At 39.9% G+C, this 19,036-nt stretch overlaps 1 protein-coding gene across 4 annotated transcripts in view; it reads right to left on the bottom strand.

The window, feature by feature from the left end:
- The window catches only part of pard3ab (par-3 family cell polarity regulator alpha, b), a 250,718-nt gene that overhangs the window by 209,676 nt on the left and 22,006 nt on the right, over positions 1 to 19,036 (bottom strand). For all 4 annotated transcript variants that reach the window (XM_085378508.1, XM_085378509.1, XM_085378512.1 and 1 more), the window contains exon 2: positions 2,776 to 2,877. In XM_085378508.1, coding sequence (XP_085234634.1) covers positions 2,776 to 2,877 — 102 coding nt within the window. The remainder of the gene's footprint in view (positions 1 to 2,775; positions 2,878 to 19,036) is intronic.

The raw sequence follows: 19,036 nt of genomic DNA, 5'->3' as shown, positions 1-19,036 counted from the left end.
CGCTCACTGGGCTAATATAGAAAGGATAACATCTCGTTACAATGTCTCGTTCTGCTGTTTAATGTTCTGCTATTAGGGCTGCCACAAACGATTATTTTGATAGTCGACTAGTCACCGATTATTTTTGCGATTAGTCGACTAATCAGATCATCATCCACTGGACGTAAAACTACAGCTTATATAACTATCATTAGCTTACAGCTTTAAGCTTTTAAGGTGCTAACTAAAAATAAAGACAAGATGATAGTTTATTCAATTTTAATGAAATTTGCAGATTGTTTCGGTAAAGTTTAATAAACTCCTTGCTATCTAAAATATAACAGGACACCGGGGTATATTCTCCAGCATCTCACACTTCTGATAATCAGCTGTCTGCTTGACGTTTATTCAGCTGTGTAAAAACTATAACTTTAATCTCAGCCAAACCGATTTACCCAGGAACAAATAAAATACTAAAAAAAAAAAAGCCAAACAACAACATTTTTAATTTATCTAAGTGACTCATATATATTTAACCTGAGTCGCGAAAGACGGCGGTGGGTTTGAAAACAATTTGCCGGGAGTCCGGTGTTCTCACGGCGCTAGTGACCTAGCCCCCGGCTAGCTATCGAGCTAGTGGGTAACAGACGTCTCCGAAAACGTCGGAGCGCTTTTGAAAATATGTGGTGTCCTGATAAACTGAGCCGATATTTGAGGTTTACACAGCTACATTCTCGCCTGAAAATATGTTAAACGTTTATTTTGTGACCCAGAAAGAAGTAATATTAAAACTAACTAGCTACCGCCATTGTTGGAAACTAAGCTGGGCCGCGCTATGAATTCTGGGACACAGCTACTACTTCTTCTTCGGGGTTTAACGGCAGCTGGAATCCTTGTACATGCAGTGCTGCCATCTTCTGTTTCAGTCCGTTATTACACTCTTAAATCCTGCTATTATTCCTGCGTCTTTTGCGATCTTACAAAGCTTCAAACGACGCGTCGACTATTAAATCAGTCGTCGACGATTTTGATAGTCGACGTAATCGTGACTAGTCGACAAATCGTGGCAGCCCTATCTGCTACACTACATTAAACGGGTGCTTCTGCTCTTATGGCTGATGCCTGTGTACGTTCAAACTTTGTAGAAAAGCAAAACATCCACCCGCAAAGGATTTTGTGTCATAGCGGTGAGAGTGATGCAGATGTGTGTCAGCGAGGCTGACAGGTTGTCATGTATGAAATGTACGCACACTCTTCTGCGCGAAACGCCTGCAGGGACCAATGAGAGCCGAGCATAAAAGACCGAGGGATGTGAAAAGATGAGCATGATGACAGCTCGTTGTAAGGGTGCACACATAAACACATGAACTCACAAACGTGCAGATAAACACTGAGGGATGAGGGCTTATAAACAAAGGTTGAAAGGGTTGCATGAGAGAGTGTGCGCCACAGAAAGCACAAAGACTCCTTTGAGCCACTGACTGTAGAGCAGATGGGAGAAGTTAAGTAGATCCTGTGCACCTGAAATCTCAATTCTTACTTTAACTTTAGCTGGAGTTTTCGTGTTTGGGTCGCCAAAGTTCTACCAAATGTTACGACTTCTAAAACTGTTAGCACCTTTGGAAAAATCAGCTCTTCATCTTTGAAAATACAATCAGTAGTTTTTATCTATGTGCAGAAGTCTGTTTCCAGTGGAATACCTCACAGAGACTCTCGATATATTTTCAGATTACTGGCCAAATGAACCGCTTAGAAATAATACCTGGCATTGATTGGCTGAAAACAAATGAGTGCAGCGAATAGAAGTGGGAGATCCAAATATCGATAGCGTCGATACCAATCCTGGTATTGGTACTGGATCAATACTGGCTCAAAAGGATTGATACTTTCTATCCTTTAAGTTTAGTATGTAGGCCACTGAATTGTGCAATTATTATCATTTTTTAAAATGAAAATGTACTTAAAATTTTCACTATAAAAATGTTGAGTTGAGTGTCGCATCTATTTTTTTATAGCCTAGAGCACATTTAAACGACAGAAGTCGACCCAAAGTGCTTCACAGACGGGCAGATTTACATTCCAGGTCTCCAAAAAACTATATAAGAAGTAGAAGGGGTTTTGTTGCATTAATTATTGTAGAAAGTCAAAATCACAGGGATTTAGTAGCCGTTAAAATGTGTTCAGAATTTGCAAGTCGACGATCAAACTCATAAATCATGACACACTCTCCCAAAATTGTCGCACACCACCAGTGGCTGAGACGCTGCTCATGAATAACAGCAGTAAAAAAATGTTTCAGTTATCTATACAAATATCTTTTTTTCTGGACCAACTTTTTTGTCCTTCATTGTTCTTTTTTTGGGATTTTTAACCATAACACCCCCACCAACCACCATGACCTGAATCAGAATGGCAACACAGTCAGGGAGGTTGGAGTTTATGTGCACGCACAAATGATGAGTGCCTAGTTTGATAGCTGTAGACTTTGGGAAGAAAACAACTGAATATTTACATTCCTGACCTCAGAAAGTCGTGGTTCAGGAGCTCTAAAGTAAAGCACACTGCTCGATCTGTTTAACTTAGATTTACCAAGAGACAGGCGAGGCCATGTAAATATATGGGGAGCGTTCAACTGATTAAAGAAATGGTTAACGACGGCATTAATGAAAATCCAGAAACCGATAAGAGGCGCTTTGGTGCACAACAAAATCTCTTATCTGTCTGGTCAGTGAGCACTTCCTGTGCTTTGGAAAACAGAAAAAAAAAGAAAATTTTAAAGACTTCATGTCTACTCACCCTGTCTTTGTCATCAGCCACATCGCAAAGCACATCATCCAGGTCGAGGATTCCCCCATCACCATGCTCCAACCGGTGAACCTGCAGCCAGTAGCTGGCATCCTGCAGAACAAGGAGGCAACAAGATGAAAATCAACAGTCGTTTTAAAATGACCCGACACATGAAAAAGTGTGGCAGCAATTGTAAGAAGATGCATATATTCCAAATGGCCTTCAAGACCCATTTTATTCATTTTATATTTTAAATGCAAAGAAATGAGTACATACAACCTTAAAGCATAAACATCATGAGAACTGATAAAGGGTTTCAGTAGAAAAGTAGACATGACTGAAAATCCCTCGAAATCTCTTTGGAGCTTACACGAGTCCACCAGCGGACACTCCAAACACTTTGACATGCCGCTCATCACATCATTGTTGGCTCTTTAAAGCAAGACTATCACAGTCATCGAGACCTGCGAGGAATGCCACCCACCATTACTATATAATCAAGCTCAATTACGTGTCAAAGTTTCTGACATGAAAAGCACACGCAGAGGTCACGCTTGATTGAAATAAGTGGGAATAAAGGCAAGGGTGCATGAAGGGTTAAGAAAAGAGAGGGGAAAGAAAAAGACACTGTACAATTATAGAAAAATGTAGCTTTACAATAACAATAAGGCAGGGATAAAAGGTAGAGTATTACCGCCATCACGCAGTTCTAAATAGGAAATCCAACTCCCAGATGATTGTAAAGCCCCCTCCCTGGGTCTTGACACGCAAAAACATGTGCACATGTAACTTGCTCCAAGCTAAACGGGAGAACGAGTCGAGTGCACATGCATGGAAGTGCCCAGTGTCCTGGCATCATTTGACAAAGTATTAACTTTTGAAGTGACTGTTTGGCTTCGTCCCACACACACAGCAGCCTTGAGGGTTACAGCCTCATTACCCACTTATACAGTTCCACTCCACTGCAACACACGCAGCTCACTGCAAAAGGGCACCAGACGCACGTCTGATGTGTTTAACTGGCAAACTAATACTACATGACAGGCCTGTCTCAGAGAAGGAAACTGATTTTTTTGGGGGAAAATGCAACTATACAGCAATGATAGTTTTGATAGTCTGAGTCTAAATGCACTCAGTGAAAACACGACAATTCAAACAGCTGCATTAGTATTTTTCATGTGTTGCTCTTTTTTAGCTTCCCTTTAACTCACTCACTCGCTGCTGTGACAGATGTCATAGTTTATTACAGCCAGTGTCACTTTGTGCAACCCCACACACAAAGACCCTGTGGATTCTAAAGGATGGATCTCAGACACAAACACACAAAACATTTAATGTCAGCGATTTTATAAAGGAAAAAATGATAAAGAAGTTTGGCCAGACCAGACTTTAGTAGTGATTGAACCGTAATCATTAACAGTGAACCACCCTAAAGCATCACTGTCTCAGAAACACTAGTTTAAAAAGTAATGGAGACCTCAAACACAAAGACTGTTTGTAACAAAATGAAACTTGAAGTTTATTAGGAACACTCTGCTGTATGCGACTATAAATAAAAGATGGAAGTTCTGGAAATCAAAGCTAAGCTGTAAAACTTATCTGACACAGAAAAGCAGTAGCCAGCAGTCACCAGAACTACATCTGCAAACAAGCCAATGCAAACAAATTACTGTAGGTTTCTGTGTGTGCTCAAGAACTTTTTTTTTTAATTTATCGCTGCCTGTTATAACTGAAAGCATTCAGTCCAAAGTATTCATCTGAAACAGAGCCAGCATGTCCAACTTTTGTGTTTGTTGTGGGAAAGAAAGCCACAAACCACTGCCTTTAAGCCAGTTCAGCCAAAACACATTTTACTGTTTTGTTTTCAATCAACTGGGGCGTCTCCCCAAAAACCATAAAATCTAAGCACTTTGATTTATTGTTTATGATTAACAATGAGTGAGCGTTCAAGAATGGCTTAAAAAGCCAGGATTTTACCTACTTTACAAAAACTGTTACGTCAATTTGAGAATGACCCCGATAACCCATCAGCTTATTAGAATATTTATATACAATGTATCTAATGCACTTTAAGATAATAAGGATGCAGATTTAAAAAGTAATACTAATCCAGCCTGCTCTTTAGTTGAGGCTTTAAGAAGATAGTCACACATAATAAGTGCACATAGCAGCACAATCTATTTCAAATCCCCTATAGTATGTCAGTGTGGGGACAGACCAGGTTTGGGCACAAAGAGACTTTAAAACTGATGTGTGCGTTTGTGTGTCGTTCTGTGGTGCCAAGTTCATCGCGCAAAAATAGCTCACAGCAAAATGTCACAGTGCCAGACTTAAGACAAGGGACTAAGTCACATAGTAAACAATGTTTCAACATAACAGCTCTCTGATGGGTATTACAACTTTCTGTGCACATCATCCCTCAAACTGTCTCGCTCGACTTTCGGAGAGAGAAAAACAAAACAAAACATTACAAACAAGTTAATGTGGCATCTTCTTTCTCACTCTAGTTTGATCCCTCTGGGCCTCATTGAGATTCTCACGACATTATTCTGCTGAAGCTCTCTGCTAAAGAAAGGAGGACCGATCTAAACTATTAGAGCCCTCAACAGTCCAACAGCAGACTTGAAAGGAGGCCAAGGCAAACAGGTTGGCAGCAGGGGAAGCCCATCACTACGTTTTAGCGAGACAATGCCGAGTCGTGAGCACCAAGATCTCCCTGACACCGTGAAAAGGAATGTCTGGAAGTGCCAGTGTCCACAGTTGAGAAGTATTCAAATGGTATTACACAGTCCTGAGTGTACTGACATGTGACAAAGACACTGTATGCAAAGTTGTGGACGCAGACTAACTCGATGTATTTCGCAAGATACTCTACAATATGTTACAATTTTTAACTATAAAGGGAAAAAAGCCTGGAAAAATGCTGAATCATTTAATAAGATATAGATTTTTTTTTTTTTAACATTTGATCTCTTACAGCATAAATAAAGCCGCCTGTTTAACAGGAAGCCATCAAAATGATGTGAAATATAGGCCTTAATAAGCTTTTCAATAACAAATCTTTCAAGGTCTTACACGATACTATTTTCACACAGTCCCAATAACACATTTATATGACATAAATTGCATCACATGTAGCAGCCTTGGAATTTGTCCAGTACAAGAAATGTGTGAGGAGAAAGTGACATTTGCATGTAAGGACAAGAAAAAGAAAAAACTATGTTTTAATACTTTCAGTGCACAACTTCTCACGCACAGCGTGTTAAACAAGAATAGCAATAAGGTGAATAATACACGCAAATAAGGGCTGTGTTTTTACTTGATGGTAGTTATTTTAATTTTGAGGACATTAATGAAACTATCAGGACAAACTTTTGTTTGTTTGTTTAAATGAGGAAACTGTATTCCTGAGCTGAAGTAACAGCATCAGTCCAGAACTCTACAGTACTTTTCAAATCAAAGCACCAAACTGTTGTCCAGCATACAAAACAATACGTGGATTTATCGTAGCAACACTCATTCTGATCACAGCAGTGTGCTGTACGAGACTTTGCACCACAATGTCTCTGGAAGACCTCAGCGTATACTTCGAATCGGACGAGAGTGACGACGAGGCCAAAAAACTCTGGAGTTACGGTGAATCTGACGACGAAGGCAGCGAGGCGAATTACCGGGATCTTGTTTGCCTGCATGACAATCTGGTGAACTTTGAAAACATCTACTTAAACAACGCAATTATAGACATGGAGGTAAGGTTATTTTAGGTGATTAAATAGTGTTATAGCTGAAACATTGAATAGCTTTGTATTTTATGCCACAATAAATGATAAATGATGTTGGTGGCAGAAACGATTTCTTTATTTTTAGCACTACTTGGTGAGTGAGGGTGGACAAAGCTTTGAAAATGACAGCAGAGACTCTCCAATCGCTCTGATTCAAAACTATATGGAAAGCACTGAAGAGCTGTTGCCCAGCAGTTCCTCCTCATCACCTTCTGTTGTACCACCTGAAGCTGCAGCGAGCCCAGACACAGATGACTCGGAGAACTCTACTGTGAGGTTGCTCCAAGTTTTAGAAGATTTTACCGAGGTGTTTCAAAACATGCTCGCCTCATTCTCCTCCACTTCATCAGACTCAAGTGAGTCAGATTTACAGGGGACCAACTGGGATGACATAGACTCCTCGGAATGAAATCTAGAGCGCCAACCTCGATGGTGTGAGCAATTATCCAATAAACAAGTGCATCATAGTCTTCATGCCAATTATTTTATTTCTGTAGGAAGTACAGAAGTAATTTTTTTTGTAGCCGGGTTAAACTATAAACATTTTATTTATTCCATGGCCAGAAGAATTAAAAAACCCCAAAATGAGCCAATGACACTCAGATTTTAACAAACTCAGTCCAGATTTAACCAGAAAAGAGCTTTTAGAGCTTTATTTGATGGTAATGGTTTTAATTTTGAAGAAATTAATAAAACTATGGACAAAATTAAAGCCATAGAGTTTTTGTTGTTTAAATTTTGGCTAAAGAGGGTTATGTGTTCACAGTTCTCACACAGAAAACAATCTATGCTGTTAGGTTAGAGGCTTTAGCACAGATTACCTGGTATTCAGGCATTTTGTGACATTGACACTGTTTACTATAGTTAGGAAAAACTCAGTGTGTCACCTGACCGCAGATACCAACTTGTCTTCAGTGGCACAGATTAAAAATGTTCTAGGTACATGTAAACTTGTGAAACTGAACTGTGTTGACCTCGGGGCTGAATGAAACCAGTTCTCAAATGCTCACTCTCTATCAATCATCCCTTTGTTGCGCAGATCATAAAGAGGTTTTTTGGGGGTGAATTTTGAGCCAAAGACACTCCTATGTGCCTTAAAGAAACGCAGCATTGTTCTGCCAGATCCAGCCTTCTGCTACAGTGTGTCAGAGCTTGTAGACACTCTGTGTTCTTGCCAAAGGTTTGGGTTTTGTTATGATCTCTTGCAGTGGTTATGCATTACTGTGCCACAAAAGAGACCTGACAAACTGTAGGTCATGTTCCCACCTACTCCTGTATTTACCACCAGTCTGCTCTTCGTCTTACTGTAAATGAGGTCTCTTTTTTGTTTTTTAAACTCCCTTTTCAGCCCTCCTTGCTCTTTATTCTGTCTTTTGTCAAACATTTCAGTCATTTTTTAACATATTTTTTTAAATCTTTGTTTTAATAAAAGTAACAGATTGCTGCCTTATGCTTGACACGAATTAAAATGTGTTTATTATTTCAGAAGTCGCCTGCAGTGTTCCCTTACTGGGAATCCTCTACACATCTATCCAACTCACAAAGCCTACGGTGCTGGATCAGTGCAGATCCAAAAGCATTTGTTGTGTCAACTTTAATTTGCAAGTTGAGTGTGACACCGTTTTGTACTCTCCAGAGAGCTTCCCCGTCACTAAAAAATGCATTTTGCTGCAGTCTTCTCTCCTCCTCCCTTTTAATTTAGGAAGATGGGGCAGAGGAAAGAGCTGTGAAGCACAGAAGATCTGAAAGAATATTTAAGAGCATGTAGATTCTAAACACAGGCCAGATGGAGACCTGGGGAGGAAGTCACTTAAAGGAAATGAGATGGTGGAAGCTCCCAAAAATCAAGACAATGTGACACTCATCTTATGGTGAGGGCAAACACATGCTTTATCCTCACAGCAGGCTCCACTAATGAACAGTGGATTAAGAGCACACAGTGGGGTTTTTGTCACTTAAGTGGTGCATGAATGTGTGCACGCTCAACTCACTGTAGTTTCCCTGACCTTGGCATTTCACAACAGCCAATAAACCTCACTTACTTTATCGGTTCACCCAGTTTAACTTTCTGTATACGGTATTTTCCTTTTAATAACAAAAGGACTCTGATTCATGCGTGTAGCTTGCAAAAGTCAGAGATCTCTTTCGCTGTAATTGAATTAGCGTCTGAAATTAAAAGCTAGATTTTTCATCCACACTTTCGGATTTTTCCAGATTGTTCCAAACCAAAAATTACAGGACTCAAACCTTTCGTGAACCACAATCCGTAACAAACAGTTAACACTGGTCCAATAACTAGAAGTGGTCTTGATTACTGGTGTGAAAACATGTCTTAGCGCGGACTCTGTAACCTATTCCAGAACCATATCAGGAAAGGTTTTTAAAATAAAACTTAATAATGCAAAAACTTTATAAAAAAAAAAGGAAAAACTTGAGAAAAACAGTATTGAGAAAGAATAAGCAGGAGAGTACACTGACTGTATAATGAGTATATTGCCTGAACTTGCTCTCCCAGTAACACAAATTGCATAATATTTCTATACAAGCAACAAACTTTTCCATTATTTTTCTCTATTATTCAAAAGGCAGAAGGGTAACATATAAAATAATAGAATAATAGCCAATATAGGTTAAGTATCATGAAACACAAGGGAGGTCTTCCTCCCCAATGTCCCCAAATGGTTGCTCAAAGATCATGATCAGATCAATGGTGCTCCTGTTCTAACAGGGTTGTGTTTTGTTTTGTTTGTTTTTTCCCCCTTGGAATATAAACCTTCGTATGATGACACTTGCTGTGAACTCAAAACTGAATTAAACTGAATTGAGCTGAATTTGAAGAATTGCATGGAAATAAACTGGAGTTTACAATCAGGGGATGGATATGTGCGATAAGCAGGACAAAGCTCCGCCTCCTTTTAACGTTTGAATAAATATATATTTGCACTCATGTTGGTACAAGACGTGATGAGGTAACCTTGCTGTGATATGTGAAAAGGAGCTAAGTACTAATCTGTTTTCTTTTTACTGCTCAAGGAAGGACTATTGTAGTAATAAGCAGCTCAGGCTGACAGTAAAAATACAAAGCGGGTTACTGCTGGAAGCACACGCTTATTTTTTCAGGCAAACCCTCCCTGGATAAATAAAAGTTTCCTCAAGACTGTACAGAACATCTTTATAAGAGCTGTGATTTTAAAACCTTAAAAACAAAACATGCTTACAACAATCTGAGTGGTGACTTTCTCCCTTTTTTTAAAAAGGAGAAAAGGTCACCTTGTAGATATTATCACCCATCTCAATCTTGCAGACAAACAATGTGAGTGCTCTGTTCATGACGACTGACAAAATCCCCTTTCAATCACATCTGTTGTTCGGATGTGTACACAGCCACGGTAGGGCAGCACACTGTACGTTTCCTGGATTGTAGGGTCAAAGTAAGGCTGGCGTAAGGTACAAAAGACCCTTTCATTCAACTACAATGACATCAGTGAGAAGAGAAACAGGAATTGGAAAAAGCCACTAAAGTGCTACGCGATGTGTGTAAAACCGCAGACAGACGTGTGCACAAACGCACACCGATACGCGTGTGCGAGTGTAAGGACTGTGTGTAATCTAATAATACATTTTATTAGCTGTCAGTTTGACGTCGAGTACACTTTGGGTTCGATTTGAACGAGTGCCCTGCTGGGCTCCACTGAAGTGAACACCAACACTAACATTATTAACTTTACCAGTGCACTTGGACCATGCTTATCATTTCAAAGCCTCACTCGTGCTTTGATATTAATCTTTTAACCCCTGAGTTGTGTTGCCATTGGCTTTTCTTTCTCATTGTTTGGGGGTCCCAAAGACCAACCCACTACCCATGTCAAAATAATAAGAGCCATTTTTCTCCTTTCTTTTGTTCTTACCATCCAATAAAACCCATTATGTGTTGTAATAAGATGTTTTCCACAAACTGGGCTTGTTCATTTGATAATTCAGCACTTCTTCCCCAAATTTTTTGCAAGATACATGTCCTAGGGAGTTGCATGATATATGTAAATACATGTCCTCAAGGTTTTCAGAAAGCTTTGATGACATCACTCTGACTGGTGCTGTCCTCTTCAAGCACCAACCATTCCTTCTGCTTTATGTGTCAAGACTCAGAGCTCAGCATGTAGTAACAGACTAACTAACTGTGGTCTTCACATATAAATATTCATTCTGAATGGAAAGAGGTGCAGATAATGAAAAGGTTAGGTTCTTCTCTGTGCACTCGCTCACTTCCTGAATCAGAATCACTTCATTATGATCTTGATGACAAATGCCATAGTTTACCAGTAAATTTATTTAAATAAAACCTGAACATCACTTCCTATAATTAGACACGCATGAGCATAGAGCGATCACCAAAGGTCAACTACAGCAATGTCTTGAATTATGTTTCTTATCCATTATACCCTGTGTCAAAGTCACTCCTGGGGCACCAACACCATCACTCTTTGTCTTTCCATTCAAATCCACTAATGTTAGTCTTTGTCTCAGGAACTGAAACGTAGGGATAATAAACTGAGAAAAGACAGAAATGTTGCTGAGCCATACACAGAACAATGTTGCCATTCAAAGAAACACTCATATCTGATCAAAACAGGCAACCACTTGACAGCATAACGTATTACTCTCCAAAAATAGTCAAAAATTACACCGTCTGGGAGCAAACATTAAAACTAGGCAGGTAGGATTAATCAGCAGACTTTATCCAGCGCATTAAGCTTTAAAAGAAACCAAACAAAGGTATCTTTATTACAGCATGTGTGAACCACTGCTCCGAGTCGTGCAAGGAGAGAGCTCTCGGTCTTATAAATTACTTATCTGATTAACAGAGGGGGGGAAAAGATACCTGTGCAAAAATGCAAAAGAGGATTTCACATGCAATCCAAAGAGAAAGACGCAGGAGATTTACGCCTGTAGCCTAATTAATTTAATGAATCATGAACAATCATTAAGCAGACTGCATCTTTTAATTCCTCACATGCAGCAAAATCCAAAGAAGCCCGAGAGGAAAGAAGAGTAAATGGAAATTGTGGCTCATGGGAGCCACAAAATCAGAGAAATGTGAAGTTCACTGCAAGTGCCTGCAAATCCCACTCAAATCTTTGGAGTAAAAATTATTTTTTTATTTTAATCTGTTTCAAAAATAACAGAAATCAAGCAGTGGAAGAGTGTGCAGTCAAATCCATGAAATGAAAACGTGGTTTTTGTCATGTATTTGACAAATCACAAGTTACTTGTAGTATATAAGGTGCAAAATGGGGGGAAAACGCTGCAAACTAAGCCATTTTGTGTGTCACACAAAAATATACACACACATACTTGAGTTCAGTTGACCACAGCATTGTAGGCAAAGCAGACTTCAGGCCTTCATTATGATCAATTGAATGCATTGTCTTCGAGCTCATCGCTATAATGACCTTCACACTGGTTGCACGTTAACAAGATAAGGCCAAAAAATAAATGAAAAATCAATGGAACCACAGGGAATGCTGGGAGCAAAGGTTTTCACGTTAAACTCGAGTGAAAGGAGATAACATGCAAAAGAATTTGATAATCTCAAAGTACCAACAATTATAAAACGACAACAGCTGTTTAGTTCGGTTATATTGTCTGAACTTTTAAAACAGTCACTTTGAGCTGCTCTCGAGAACCAAACTAAGTCAGGAAAACCACACACGCTCCTTAATGATATGGATGTAGAACAACCATCTACGGTTGCAGTGTCGCTTTCTTGTACGATGTTGAGGCGAGGATTTGTCTTCCAATAGAATTTATTGATCTGATTAATTAGTCAGGTCTGCCTTAGAGTGAAGCTGCATGACACTTGATGCAAGTGAAGCTGGCACAGCTGCACTGAAATCCAATAAGCAACTTGTGGCTGCTAATAAACTTGACACGCTTTCAGTTTTTCCTGGCTCAGCGTAGGCCTTGGGGGTAGGGTGGGGGTGGAGGGTAAATACTCACGTAAGCACAGTAATGGCAGTGAGCCTGTGCTGCCTCCATAAACCCCAAACTATGTCTTTGGGTGGTGAGAAACTTTTTTTTCTTTTTTAAAATTCACCGCTGTTTACTTTGTGTGCACCTTCAAGTGTTGCTATAAAGTTGCATCATCGCCACGAGACACAAAAGAATTTCTCATCAGCAGCGTCGAGGTGATTCAGATGAGATCCCTGAAATTTCAAGAAATGCCTCACTGGGGAAAAACAGTAATCTGTCGTTGGTATTTACACTGATGGCCATGGTTGAGTTCTTAAAAAAAAGAAAAATTTCCCAGGCTGAAATATTTCGGCTATGTTTACTTTAATCCCAACAGCCCTCAAATAAAGTCATTTTCCTAAACTAAAGTCTATTTTAAAGTTTGAATACACACAAGTCAGCAGCACAGGTTTCAGGAAAACAAGCTAATAAATCTCAATTTCATCAGGTTCTTTTTTTCCTGTCATGTCAACAAATTTGCCAACGTTTTACAAAAATGGCCTTAATATAGGTTCATTTTCTCACTACCAATAGCTGCTTATATTAACATTGCCTCTTACTCTTTCAGAGAGGGTCAAATATTTCACTACTCAACAACACTAACTCTTTGGTACAGTTCTGTTTGGCTGCATTTAAAACCGGAGGGTTAGTGTTACATTTAACTCCTTTTGGAACAGCACGTAGATGGTTTACAGTATCACAACTGTAATACTGTTTACTACATGTAATTTGAATTACATTTTCTAAAAACCCAACATCAATTGAAGCAGTAGGTCAAATGCTTTCTGGATAAATACTTCTTCCACTAAGCAAATCACAAAAGAAAAATCAGAACAAAATACTGATGCGATCATCTCCAACAGTTATGGGGGAAATCTGGGCCTTAAAGTTCTTACTTGAATTCTAAAAATACTTTAAAGAGTTTCCTTTTTTCCAATGCAAAGCCTTTTTGTGGTCAACCAGAGAAAGCTACACATACTAAATTAGTTTTAAGTTTGGTTTCTTTCAAGGGTCGAGAGGTAAAGTGAAGACGCACGTCGGCGTGGTGTCTAAGGTTACACCAACTGTTAGCCTGCCAGCACGTCAGCCCTTAGCCCGGCATCTCTTCATCCTACAACAACGAGGGGAACTGAAATCCAGCCCGAGTGGCGAGGAAAAAAAAACAAAAAAAACAATACAAAATCTAGACTCTTAAAATGCTTTTTCAAAAAAGCAAAGCAGAAACCTGGCAACTGTCTATGTGAGCCTGAGATGTTAAATACCCTATAGGAGACCACAAATTGACACAATGGAAGATTTTGAAAAGGCATACAAAGCTGTTCAAGAGATAATTTGCTAGGACTCGCTGGCAGACTCACTTAGCCGTCAATCGATTTCAATGTTGTTGCCAGACATGTTAATTTGTGTTTTATCATTTCCCCACCTGACTTGCAAACTTGTCATAGCACGACAAGGGATGGGAAGAGAAGAAAAGAAGAAAGATTACTATGCCCTTTATCAAGTGTCTTTCTTCCTTTCAACATCACTGCTAGAGCGAGGCAATGCTTCATTTTTATTATCCTTTTCAGAGAAAAGCACGAGATGCGCAGAAGAGAATGAAAAGAAAACCACAAGAGCAGCAACTAGTGTGACAGGAAGGAGGAGATATAATCAGAAGGTGAGTCGGGGACAAAAAGCTCAGGTGTTTGAGAAACCGGTGATGAAAAGTTCAGTTGCGACACTTGATTCTTTCTCAGCGCTGTCATCCACAACAGACCTGCTTCGGCAGGCCTCGGCACAGAACGCACAATGACACGAGACGAGTTCAATAACGTTATTCGGTGCATTTTAGGATTTCAATTGATTCCTTGGAGGAGTCGTTTTCAGTCTTTATCGTCCAGCTACAAAGGTGAAATTACAGTGACAGGAAGAAAGGGATGTGTCCCCTGAAAGGTCCTCAGAAAGTAATACCCAGCGTAGGGGTGATACCTACCACCATAAATGATTAAAAACAGTAATATTTAGGGTTCCTGTTGCATTTTGGATAGCCTATTACATCTAACAACTGTAGAAGTGCAGTGTCAGTCTTGACAGACTGTTCGAGGACCTTTCCAAAGAGCAAGACACGTCAAAGATTTGGTACCCTAAAATTAAAAACCTGATTACTGTTTTCATCTAAACCAGCTCTGCTCATGACACTCCCTGCAGTAAAATGGAGCAGTTGGCAACTTTGTCATCTTAGCTTCGTCTGTCCCTCAAAACAATAAGATTTACCAATGTAGCATAGATTGAAGAGCTTGGATGCTGATAGTTGGCAAAAGATCAGAAATTGAATACAACTGGAGCCCATCCCAGTATCCCAAACATAATCCCAATCCTATCCAACAAAGGTCATTCCTAGTAAGCAGTGTGAAATGATAACACTGCAGCATTCACTACACAGTACTAAATACATGGATGCACTGAGTCGAACCCCTCTCTCTTTTTCTGTAGCGCTGAAATACAAACAGAATAAAAGATCATCCATCTAAAGAAAACGCTGGAACATAACTGACTGCCTCGGCATGACTCCACTTTGAGTCTCTTCTTGAGACCATGGTGGTGCTTCCACATTTCATCTGTAGCTTCCACTACACACCCTCCACCGTTCTTCCACTGCAAACAACCTGCAGCTTTAGCCTCGTCTAGGATCGCACATACTGGTGTGTGCATTTGTGCATCTGACATTTCGCGTTATGTTGCATGTGCAGGTCTTCTCTTGCATGTGTGTAAATGCAACCTATCCCATGAAAGGGACATGAAAGGAGACACACGGCTGCACAGCAACCTGCTTTCCTTGCTTCAGAGACTGCGTGTATCAAATTGCCACCGGTATCGCTGGTTATGGATACTCTAGCAGGGTAACAAGAAGCTGTACAGATTGAACTGCGTGAAAAATTACGTTGATAACGGAGCTTCACAAGCTGCACGCTGTTTGCATTTATACGCCTTGTTGTGACAGCCACGTCGAGCCGTGAATAATCGTTTCATGAAGCACAAATCTCTGTGTTATGGTTCGGTGTCATATAAATGACCAGAACAGACATTCATTTTGCTGTGACAGAAGTGTAGCAAACACACTTCATTTTTGAAAGACAAAACTTTTGCTTGCTAATTATATTCTGTTGTTTAAGTAGTACTGCATTTCAATGAACCCTGCGCTTTGACCCACACATCAGAAAAGCGTTCCACTCCTGCTTCTTCCCAATAAGATCAAAACAAAACCAGTAGTCATGAGGCCCAACCTTGAAAAGTTCACTTATGCTTTTATTTTCTCTACCCTCTCCCGTATAAATTAAACATCACTCTTAACTCCACTGAGTTCAAAATGCCTCTGAAACCAGCTTCACACTCGTTTTAGGAGATGATGTCACATCAACCCAGCCCTGGCTTCTCTCCATTGGCTCCATGAACTGATTTTACAGATCACTTCTAAATCATGTCTGGATCTGGGCCCAAGCTACAAAGCAAAAAACCCACTGACCTCATGTGAGCCATTTCACAGTCTTACGTCCTGAGGTGGAAGCAGAAGTGAATGTGGCGGACAGGTGCAGGAGACTCTGCAGGCAGCTGACTCAGATCAGATGAACAATCTGAGGCCGAACAAAGCAAAGCCATCAGGCTCAAAGCATCAGCTGCTGAAAGGCCGTCTCAGTGATCGCAACAGAGAGGTCTGTGCCACGTTTCGCTTACAAGCCTGTTTCTGTTTTACCGTTTTATATTTGGGTCCAAACGCCTTCAGTAATTGTTTCAATAAACTTTTCTAAGATGGAGTTAAAAATTAAAGACAACAAATTTGTTTCTGTAAATTCTGGCAAGGGCAAAAAAACAAACAACCTTCTGTGGTCACCACCGCCTCGTATTACAAAATCCTGTCACCACAGGCATCACTTCTGACTCCATGACTGACTGCTATCAGCAGACACTCTCGCGTTTGCTCCCGTCTGGTTTCTGAAGGAATGTGACAGGAGGATATCCTGTCTGTCAGCGGTAGAAGCCTCACAGACAAAATTGTGGCAACTTTAAAGAACCAGTTCAACCAAAGCCACTTCCTTCTAGGGCTGGGCGATATGACCCAAAATTCATATCTCGATATTTTTTAGCTGGATGGCGATATAAGATATATATCTCGATATATTTTTTTAAAGTCATAAAGTAAGAACAAAAAGAGAGTTCTTAGTCAAAGCTGTGTCCCAGATGTCACACAGGCACTTTTATTAACATAGAGCAGATTTACTCAAAAATAAATTATGAGCATTTATTAAATAATAATGCTCCATAAATAAAAGAAAACAATGTTGTTTTTGTGCATAACAAAAAGCTCACAATTGTGCAGTCAAAATGTAAACTAAAAGACGCTGAGCATAATAACAAAGACAGATTTCACAGCTGCTCTGTTCCCAACTTGGGCTGCCACGATTAGTCGACTAGTCACGATTATGTCGACTATTAAAATCGTCGACGACTAATTTAATAGTCGACGCATCGTTTGAAGCTTTGTAAGATCACAAAGGACGCAGGAATGAGTAGTAGGATTTAAGAGTGTAATAACGGACTGAAACAGAAGATGGCAGCACTGCATGTACAAGGATGCCAGCTGCCGTTAAACCCCGAAGAAGAAGAAGCAGCTGTGTCCCAGAATGTAGCTGTGTAAACCTCAAATATCTGCTCAGTTTATCAAGACACCACATATTTTCAAAAGCGCTCCGACGTTTTCGGAGACGTCTGTTACCCACTAGCTCGTTAGCTAGGCGGGGGCAAGGCTAACTAGAGCCGTGAGAACACCGGACTCCCGGCAAATCGTTTTCAAACCCACCGCCGTCTTTCGCTAGTCAGGTTAAACATATATATAAGTCACTTAGATAACTTAAAAATGTTATTGTTTGGCTTTCTTTAGTATTTTATTTGTTCCTGAGTAAATCGGTTTGGCTGAGATTAAAGTTATAGTTTTTACACAGCTAAAACTGTCAAGCAGACAGCTGATTATCAGAAGTGTGAGACGCTGGAGAATATACTCCGGTGTCCTGTTATATTTTAGAAAGCAAGGAGTTTATTAAACTTCACCGAAACAATCTGCAAATTTCATTAAAAATTAATAAACTACCATCTTGTCTTTATTTTTAGTTAGCACAAACACTTCAAGCTGTAAGCTAATGATAGTTATATAAGACCAGATGCTGCTGGTGCAATAAGCTGTACGTCCAATGGATGATGATCTGATTAGTCGACTAATCGCAAAAATAATCGGTGACTAGTCGACTATCAAAATAATCGTTTGTGGCAGCCCTAACTGCGTGACTGACAGCCTGGAGTTTGAAATCCGCTTCGCAACCACGTCTCTTAACAGGTGCCATTTATGGTCCTTATACACAGTAGGGTAATATTACGTTGAAGCACAGTACGTATCACTCCGCGAGGCTCAGCCGTAATCCTCCGACAATCCATCACGCGGTGCAGCTCTGTAGCTTATCAAAGTCGTACTAAAACATTTTTTGACAGATTGCTGAGCGCCGTGTTCCACATAAAATCGGTTCGCGGCCATCAAGCACAACCAGAATTCATACATAAGGCGCGCTGTCAACTTTTGAGAAAATGAAAGGATTTTAGTCCGTGCAGCCCCTCTGGGCTGCATGGCGTTAGCGTGGTTAGCTAGCTAACACGTTGACGGCGTCCAGCCCCACACACGGGGCGATGCGCAGTAACTCGTTAACGGAGATTTGCCGTGTCCATCTTGTCGCTTCCTGCAGGTGAAGCGATGGGGGAGGAGGGGGAGTTGTGTTCAGTGAAGGAGAGGCGAGGCCGAGTAACGTTGCGTAAAGACGAAAGTGGACGAAAGAGAGGCAAACTTGCGGCTCCACAAGTATAATTATAACGTAACATAGACTATATCGATATAAAGGATATTGTCACATCTTATATCTCGTATAAAAATATATCGATATTTTTTAAAAACTCGATATATCGCCCAGCTCTACTTCCTTCTACCTTCCAGAACAACCTGTTTTACGCCCTCATGCGTGATTAAAAGCCCATTCTGACAGCCATAACATGCACCACATCTAATGAACTGAATGTTCTCATCTTTCCTTTTCAACCAGGAAGTATTTCTTTGAAATAAGTACTTTTACAACATTTTTTTTAAATTACTTGACAGCAGATTTGCACTACTCTGCCTGGTTTACACCCAATGTCATTTACCCATTATATTGTATATTGTATAGCTTTCTTGTTATATGTAAAATTGTATTGTATTTATTTAAAATTTTACTTTTTAATTATTTTACCTGCATTTTTTAATCACTCTTATATTTAAATGTTCATTTGCTATTTTATCTAGGGATTGAGAGTAACGTAGTTTCTATTCTCTGTATGTCCTGTACATGTGGCAGAATTGACAATAAAGTTGACTTTGACTTTGAGATATGTACCTTGTGATTATTATCATTTCATTATCAACGGGC

This window comes from Diplotaxodon limnothrissa, linkage group LG18 (assembly GCF_057381915.1).
Source record: "Diplotaxodon limnothrissa isolate DT_005_m linkage group LG18, D_limnothrissa_male_GT1.1, whole genome shotgun sequence".
NCBI lineage: Eukaryota > Metazoa > Chordata > Actinopteri > Cichliformes > Cichlidae > Diplotaxodon > Diplotaxodon limnothrissa.
The sequence above is the reverse complement of the archived record's forward strand: the minus strand, read 5'-3'. Positions and strand labels throughout refer to the sequence as shown.